This window comes from Anarrhichthys ocellatus, unplaced genomic scaffold, assembly GCF_004355925.1.
Source record: "Anarrhichthys ocellatus isolate YVR2014 unplaced genomic scaffold, GSC_Weel_1.0 scaffold1701, whole genome shotgun sequence".
Classification (NCBI taxonomy): domain Eukaryota; kingdom Metazoa; phylum Chordata; class Actinopteri; order Perciformes; family Anarhichadidae; genus Anarrhichthys; species Anarrhichthys ocellatus.
This window is the reverse complement of record NW_022281675.1, coordinates 1,460-9,974: the sequence shown is the minus strand read 5'-3', so window position 1 is coordinate 9,974 and position 8,515 is coordinate 1,460. Positions and strand designations below refer to the sequence as shown.

The following is an 8,515-nucleotide window of genomic DNA, read 5'->3' as shown; positions in this document are numbered from 1 at the left end:
TGCAATAAAAATAAGGATAATAACAACAAAAAAAGAAGGTATGCATGTACCACAGTTAGCCCAGAATATCATACTACTCAATTACATGGGTTTTATTTTAGGACGTGTCGTACAGGCTATAAGCGGCACAGAAAGACCTCATAAATAACACAATGTTCCCACCGGATTCTATAAAGAATTTATTAAATTCCCTCTTCTATCCCTCCAGTCGGAACAATGACCTGTGCTCTCCGATGTGTGAAACTATTAGAGAAGAAGCCTCAAAGTGAAGAGCTTATGGCTCACATTATATAATGAATCTCATTTTATTCTGTGACTATATTCCTCTTCCATTCATTTGTGACACCAAGACTGATCTGTGATCTTTTAAATGGCCTGTGCCTTCCAAAGGGGGGGGGGGGGAATCTAAAGACGGATAAAAACACAGGCCTTTCCCAATCTTCCTCACCAGAAGAAGATGCGCAGGATGTTGGCTATGAGCAGCACCAGGCAGACTCTGGTGGAGAAGCCCTCGCTGTTGCTGCTCCTCTGGATATCCTGGTACTGTGGCACGTAGGGCAGCGCTCCCCCGCACACCATGAGGCAGGACGCCATCCAGGACATCAAAGACCACGAGTCCTCCATGTCCTCCTGTAGAACCGCCTCTGCATCCATCACGCCGAGATAAGCTCAGAGGTGTCCAGGGGGTCTAAAAGGTTGCACCTGGGAAGCAGCGTAAGGAAACGGAATACAACGGGAGTTATCACCGATGTTTGTTCTGAGGTAGCCAGAGGCCCGCGTTAACATTCCCAGAGGCCATCAGCAGAACAACGTATTAAGCTGATTGCATTTAAAATCCTCAGTTATGCAATTAAAATAACTACCCCAAAGAATACAAATGTGTATGAAACATTAGACCAACAGGCTTTTTTCTCTGAATACATGTGACAGCAGAAACAGCACAGGTTAGAATTATACTACGAATGATGGCTGGATTACATTTAAACAGTGAGACTTACTCTTGAGTTCATTCTTGAGGTTATAGAGTCGCCGCTCACACATTCACAGGAAGGTCCAGACGTGTGATTTATGAATTAGCAACCATGTAGCCAGACCGGAATTTAATTTAAAATTAAATTAAATATGTGGAAATGTCCCACAGAGAAAGAGAGAGAGAGAGCAAGTGGAATGCAAGGAAAGGTTAAATAGCCAATGGCCAGTGAAGGCAGAGATGACAGGCGGGAATCGGGGAGCTCGAGGAGGCGTCCTGGGTGGGAGGTGTCAGTATTAGCTGCCACGGTGTGGAGAAAAAACACAGGTCTGTGTCTCCTCCCGCTAAATGACTTCTCTCTGACAAATACGCCGCAGTATCTTCACTCTTGAGTGTTCACACAGTTGAACACGTACTCTGACCAAGCGGTCCTGTCTGCCGCACAACTAGTTCTCCTAAAAACAGAGGTGTTCTGAGCCAAGTGCTAGCAGGCATTCTTGAGGGGATAATAACATCAAGGACTAAAGGTTTGTAATTCCTTCTTTCTCCAGAGCAGCCTACAGGACAAATAGAGGGATGCATTACATTTGAGACTATGTGATCTTGTAATACAGATAAACAGCTCCTTGGAAATGGGATTGGTATGTGGACAACATGTTTGGTGTGAGAGCCTGTATGTTGCTGTGTACACAAAACCATGACCTACAAATTCTAAGCAAATGGTGAGAATAAAAGGGAATTGGTGCAGTGATTCCCATGTGACTGTGGCTCCTCGTGGCTGTGTCATAACAGTCTTTAGCAGGCAGTGTCAGCTGATAAGTCACTCAGTATCGCTCAGTCAACACACTGAGGACTGGATTGTCATGCCACAATAAAAAAACAAATTTAAAACTCAGCAGCAGGTTCTCTGGTGGTAACTTTTTTATCACACTATAGTCGGCTAATTCAACACAACAGGAGATGCAGCTCCACTTGGAGCACCGAGAGTCATCCAGAAGATGAACGGGGTCCGATTACCCATGAGACATCTGTTATTTCACATAACTCAGCTGTAAGTAAGGGCATAAGGAAATCAATAGTCCAGCCAAGACCTCACTGCTTTGGAGGATAGAGCCAGGCAGGTGGATCTGGTGGAGCAAAAGCCAATTCTCAACTTGTCTAGACCTGTGTGGGTCTCCCTGTTATTGCGTTTAAAAACAAATATTATTAAGAATGCAAAGTGAATGCAAAACTGCAGAGCAGCCCTTGAACATAATCCAACGAGGGTGTCTTTTTATAGGTTTCCGACAGTTAAACATTACACAAGAATGTAACAATCCAAGGTGTCCTTCTGCCTGGCTGTGTGAGTACACCATCACACCCACACCACAGCAGCCACTTGTAGTAACAGGACATGCTGTTGTGCAAGCAAAAGCATGTCTTCATGGGGTTGGGTCACTGACATGTCTGTACATACAGGCATCAGTTTTGGGCTACCGGGTTATAACCGCACACAAAGGAACAGCTAAAACACCGTCTGGTTACATTGTATGCAGAGCAGGTTTAAAGCGTGCAATGTCGCATTTCACCACTTTGTCCTTAACTTTAAAACCCCAAAAACAAGCGTCCTCTGAGAGAGTCTTTATCTTTGTTCTATAATTTTAGTTTTTAAAAAGCGCGCTCACATCACGGACAATGCCCACCGCTCCTCTGATTGCGTATCGCCCCTGACACCAATGTATACGTCTGTCTAGGTGGCATTGTTTAACATTCGGTATTTTGTAGGTAAACCGTGAACAGCACCCAACTGTACTCACCAGTCGCCTTCATTCAGCTGGTCAAAACAAAAACAGCAGCTCGCACACTCACACGGGTACGAGTGTTTCAACTTTAACCCCCCCCCCCCCCCCCGGTTCCCTGGCTGCTCCAACTTTCAAATCCCAACTCGCTCTCAAGATGTGCACATCCGATCTCAAGATGTGAACACGCACGGGGCACACGTGCACACTCGCGCACAGAATACACACACATCGTTGTTCACTATTATTTTCAGACTTAACGTCACCATATTCCAACATTAAACATGTAACGTTTCCTCGTTAAAACACTTAAAGGGATGCAGACGATCTGTACTAAACAAATGCAATGAATGCATGTGTGGTGTTCTCCATACGGGTTAAACAACACTACGAAAGTAATGTGCATACTCCTTATTTTAAAAAACACTCCATATTCCACATTACTTAGCACCCTGACATAGCTCTCGCGAGACTATTGGTGTTGCAGGACAGCTGACTGTGCAGTGGGTGGTGCCAGGGACTGCTCTGCTCTATTTCAAACAGATACACACACCTGATAGTGAACATAATCGGTACACTGCTTTCTGGATTTTAGTACTGTTCAGCCGCCGATAATAACTTACACCACAACATGTCTGAGACGGATCCCAAGTCGGTGCAGGACCTTACCAACGTGGTGAGTCACGATCGAGATGGCAAGCTAGCGTTAGCTATAGCAGCCTAGCTAGCAATGGCATACACTAAATGCTAACGGTGGTAAGCTAGTAGCTAGTTTATAAGCACAAGCTAGCAAGACTGTAGCACGTCGATGGCATTTGATGTTTATTAGTTTGTGCAGTTAAACAGGTGTATGCGCTCTGCGTGTTGAACGTGTTTACTGGAGTCCTGACCTTTGTTTAGCACGTTATGTAACAGCAGTGGTCAGCTTTTACGTGGCATCACCAAATCACAATAGAGTAATCCGCGTAGCGTTACACAAACAGGGTTGTTCCTGTGTAATGTTACTTCTGTAGAGACGCGTGGTCTAATTGTAGTTAAGTTTCCATTAACGCTATATTGAATAGTGTAATATCACTCTATGTTTGAGTGTCGTCATGGAGAAGAGCATACATGACACTACATGTGTACCCTCCTAAACCTTCAACCCTCCCCTGTGGTAGTTTTATCTCATTTCTTTTTTCCCTATATTTTTGTTTACGTTTTTGTATTTACAGCCATTGTCGATTAGAGCGTCTTTTAAGAACACTTCCAACCCCTTCCTCGAGGACGCCCAGTGATACACATGTTTGTTTTTAATTAACCTTCATTTGGTCACACTGCCCCTGGTGATGAGGGTACCTCTTCCCCACAAGCATCTGAAGAACACATTTGGTGAAATTAAACTGTTGATCACAGACACTGCTTTAGAGAACAGTGTAATAGAGCCACATTATGTGATGGGCAGCAATACAGAACAGTATGGATCTGTGGCGCCTACTTTTCTCTCATCGCGGGGAATTAAGGAATCAATCTCCCATGGAAACAGAGCTTTTACTTTGTTGTCAAGGAAACCAGATACTTGTGTTATCATTGTTCTGCTGCTTTTTTAAATCATTCATAGACCACAGGCATGGTGCATCAGAGTGGGAGTGCTGATGTTTTTCAGTGCCAGAGGGATTGTTAATGGTACACAGTCCACTGACGACATCAATACTTAAATCCTCTCGTGTCAAACTTAAATTAAACTGGTGCATTTGATGTATGGCTGTCATCTTCAGTGAACCAACTCTGATCAGTAGATGTATTTGTGCGTTTCACAGGTCCAGACACTGCTGCAACAGATGCAGGACAAGTTCCAGACCATGTCAGACCAGATCATCGGGAGGAATATCCTAATTGAGCATTTAAAATACAAGCTATCGATTGTTCGCTGATGAAATGCATTCGTGGTACATATTCTAATCTAAAATGATGGATTGATGTCTCAATCTGTGGGACATTATTTTACCCATTCAGGAGTAACTTTGTGAGCTTGTGTTATTTATATGCCTTAACTGCTTCTCCACTTGATGAGATGAGCACGCGCATTGATGACTTGGAGAAGAACATCGCCGACCTGATGACCCAGGCTGGTGTTGAAGAGATCGAGGCGGCACCAGAAAAGGCTAAAGAGGGTCAAGGCTCATAATGAAGGTAAGCCGTAGACTCATCTACCCACCAGCATACCCTCGTAGCCCTTATTCATACCTTCCATTTTGCTTCAAGGTCCATGGTTGTGTCCCTCTTCCTGATCGACTCATGAATCCTAAGTATATAGAGACATCAGAAGATTGGAGACTGTCATTTGCTTATAGTTTAGTGTCTGTTAATCATTGTATTAAGGATGTAGTGTTTATTTGGCTGTGTCGGATGTAAACGTGGATAAATGCACACACATGTATTCATAAATGAATTCACCACCTTCTTTAAACCCGTTTACTCCAACGCAGACCATTGTTTTGTGTCCCGCAGGTTCCCGGTGTGAAGTCGGTCCTACATTCAGGAGCAGCAGACTTTTCGATCCTGAAAATGACTTATTGATTTGGTGTGTCGTTGTGAAATGCTTTTTTTATATATTGAATATTGTGATAAACGGTTAGTTATGTAATGACTTGAAAAGTTGGATGTCATTTGTAAGTTAGAATAGTGTGCTGTGCCCTTCAGAACCATGTGCAGGAATGCAGCTTAAGGATTTCTATGCCATCGTATCGTAATGAATGAAATCCTGTGAGCGGATGGGCTGATGGGGGCGGTTTTGCCCGAGCCTGTGCCGAATACAACCTGCAGGCTAGTAGGCCAGTGGAACCTCCATCCCTACCAACAGGGGAAACGGGCACAGTGAACATCTGAAACCAAACGGCACCGGTACTACCATACTGTGGGATGCATTCCAATTCCAACAGATTTTCTTCTATTAAAGCTATTTAATACAATGCTCTCTGTCATGTATTACATAATAAATATTTGGCCAGTTGCCGAGTGAATTTTTAAAAATATAAATAACTCCTAGGTGCCAATTGTTTCTGTAATTATTTTTTTATGCCAGTGTTTCATTTGATCTTGCAAACTATCTGAAACGTCAGTGTTTGGTGTTTTTTTGGCAGAGATTGTTTCTAAATGACAATTTTTACACTTAATGGTCAACTAGGCTGCGAAATTGGGAATTTACGGTCTACTATGATCAATAAGATGTTTGAAGATGAACTGACATTTAATGTGAACTGAATTAGAGGCAATGTTGCTTAACTGCATAGTAGGAACCTTTATTCAAATGAGGGCAAACAAAAATAACAAAATGAAGCCAAACAGCGGTAAGCAAAACATGTCACACATTACCATGAAGTACAAAATCAGTAGTGAACATATGAGTGCAATATTAAAGTTCTGTATGTATTATAAAGTGACCGGTTCCTTGATTGCATTTTAAAGTTAGAACTCAAAGTCTTCCTCCGTCATGTCGATGGCCCAGGCGAACTTGTCCCTTTGGCTCTTATTGTAGATTTTCTCTATAGGTACCTCCATGTTCTTGCACCTGAACAAATGGAAAAATAAATAGTTTAACGCACCGTTTGGTCTTCTGACAGGTCCCAAATCTTTCCTCTTAAAACAAAGTACAGAGGTATTCTGATAGAGAATGTAAAAGCACTGATAGAATGCAATCAATAGAAATAAACAACATGTAATAATGGGCTATACAAGAGTGTGAACATGATTTAAAGGTTGACTGTGAGCATAATTGGTATTGAATTGATTCGATTTACTGACAGTGCTGTGTTTGAAGATGAACAAACTATTGTAATGAATAAATACAAGCACTGTACAACTTCATAGCTATAAGTAACACCAGATTTGCTTTGATGCCGAAGAGAATAAAACTACAGATAGAACATTAATTAAAAGATTAGAAGAATATTTTATATTGATCTGGAGACTTAGTTATGCTACTGCAGATATCTTTCAATGAGTCTATAGAAAAGATTCTCTATTTACAAAGTCGCCTTGTGTTGTGCATTATTGACAAGTGTCCGCTAGCTTCCTGCTATTTGTGGTAATGGTTTATAGCAGGAGCTTTTCAAGAAAGACTGGTGAGTCAGTGAGTGGTTTATTTACACATTTTGATCAGATCCACTGAGCTGAACATGCCCAGTTGGCCACGCAACTCAGGCTACTATGGTGGTTAACACAGAGTAAAAGAGAACCAGCATCACAAAACTAGAAAGCCCAAGTTAAGCCCCAAATTGGGCAGCTGACTCACTAATCTTGCTTTGTGCTACAGGCCCTAGGTGGAGGTGGTTCTATTGGAAACCTCAGTTTGTCTGAGTGCTCTCACGTAGGCACAGCAGGTGCATGACTTTAGGCAGCGAGTTTGTCGGCAAAATGTGTTTTGGAGAGTCCGTGTTAGTGTTCACTCACCAAGCCACGCTGATGCGTGGGTCCAGGTAGTTGAGCTTTGAGGTACCCAGTGCAATCTGTTTGTTTTCTTCCCTGTCAGTCGCCTGGACCTCCATCTTCAGCAGCTGCTCCTCACAGCGCTTCACTGCTGCCTTCTTCCGCTCCACCAGACTGACAGAAAACATATAGCTTCAGTCTTTCAATGCGAATTCTGTCCACATTGTGGTCAAGTGTGCTTTCGTCGGTATGCAGCCTAATTCAGAAGATGTTTTGTGTAAATAACTGAAAGTAGCAAATGTCCCAAGCGGCAGAAAACCTATGCATGTACAAAAATCTCCCCAGACATCCCACAGAAACAAGTGTTCCTTCTCTGCGCGCAACGCAATACTACATACTGCTCTCTGAATCATGAGTATCCAGTGAACAAACATTTAGATCGTGAATTAAAGGCAATACACAGAAAAAGCAGTTGTCCGTTGCACTGCGAGGTACGACTAACGGAGTGTTGGTAATTGCCTTTTGGCTCTAGGCCCAAAGACTAAAAGGAATAGCAGGGAAGCTCATCTCTGTGCGGTAACAGCAGGACTGCCACCACAACAAACACAATTTCATGGTCAGGAACCTTCTTTCTCACAGCGTTCACCTACGGCTCATTATTCACCGTGAAGCAGTTATCTCTGTTTGGAGGCATTTAAACCCGCCGGGTACCTTTCTCTTTGCTACTTGTTATTGTAATTGTTTTGACCACAGCTTTTTTCAGCACTATTTGAGACACGTACGTCTGCTGCTTGGGGTCCGAGCTGCCTCTGGTCTTCGCCTCCTTCTTGGCCTGTTTCAGCTCCGTTTCTGCGAGGGACAGCGCTTCCTTTCGAGCATCAATCTGGGTGGAGCACATATGGAAATGGACATGTTTTTATATATGGATTTCTGTTAGCTTTAAAATATCACTGATCCGAGGCTGGAAAGGTTATGAAATCTGCACTGGCCTTTCAACAACCTTACAGTGACACAGGAACAGGACAATATCATCCCCTGTCAATGTGATGAATAAACCAAGTCAAGCTATTCTTACCTTGGCCTGAAGGTTAGCCATAGACTGATCAAAGGTCTTTGGCGGCGCCCGCTGGTGGTTACACAGAATGGCAACTGCTCTGTTAGCTCTGTTGTAGGACAGCAGTTTCTCTGGCTCATTGTCGGACTCTGGAGTGAGACAGAAGTTATTTGTATTTTAACAGGAAAATCCCACGAAAAACACAAATCTGACCAGAGATAAAGATTTAATCATGCTGCTGTCCAATCTTGACCTTGAAACACACACACACACACACACACACACACACACACACACACACACACA

At 43.1% G+C, this 8,515-nt stretch overlaps 2 protein-coding genes across 2 annotated transcripts in view; one reads left to right on the top strand and one right to left on the bottom strand.

Annotated features, from left to right (window-relative positions):
* The first annotated feature begins 3,220 nt into the window (after positions 1-3,220).
* Positions 3,221-6,162, top strand: hsbp1b (heat shock factor binding protein 1b). Its single transcript, XM_031839538.1, has 4 exons — positions 3,221-3,424; positions 4,548-4,614; positions 4,794-4,920; positions 5,239-6,162. The coding sequence occupies exons 1-3, from the start codon at positions 3,380-3,382 to the stop codon at positions 4,913-4,915; spliced, it is 234 nt and encodes a 77-aa protein (XP_031695398.1). The 5' UTR covers positions 3,221-3,379; the 3' UTR covers positions 4,916-4,920; positions 5,239-6,162.
* Positions 6,163-7,718: 1,556 nt separating this feature from the next.
* The window catches only part of LOC116377804 (DNA topoisomerase 1-like), a gene marked incomplete at its 5' end in the record, with an annotated part of 1,433 nt that continues 636 nt past the window's right edge, over positions 7,719-8,515 (bottom strand). The window contains 3 exons of the mRNA XM_031839537.1: positions 7,719-7,743; positions 7,938-8,038; positions 8,231-8,358. Of these exons, the coding sequence (XP_031695397.1) occupies positions 7,719-7,743; positions 7,938-8,038; positions 8,231-8,358 (254 nt within the window). The remainder of the gene's footprint in view (positions 7,744-7,937; positions 8,039-8,230; positions 8,359-8,515) is intronic.

Bases quoted from the DNA above. Each gene is read 5' to 3' on its own strand.
- hsbp1b (XM_031839538.1), top strand. From the start codon at position 3,380: ATGTCTGAGACGGATCCCAAGTCGGTGCAGGACCTTACCAACGTG. The intron at 3,425-4,547 runs GTGAGTCACGAT...TGCGTTTCACAG, and splicing joins TGCAGGACCTTACCAACGTG to GTCCAGACACTGCTGCAACA. The intron at 4,615-4,793 runs ATATCCTAATTG...CTGCTTCTCCAC, and splicing joins AGACCAGATCATCGGGAGGA to TTGATGAGATGAGCACGCGC.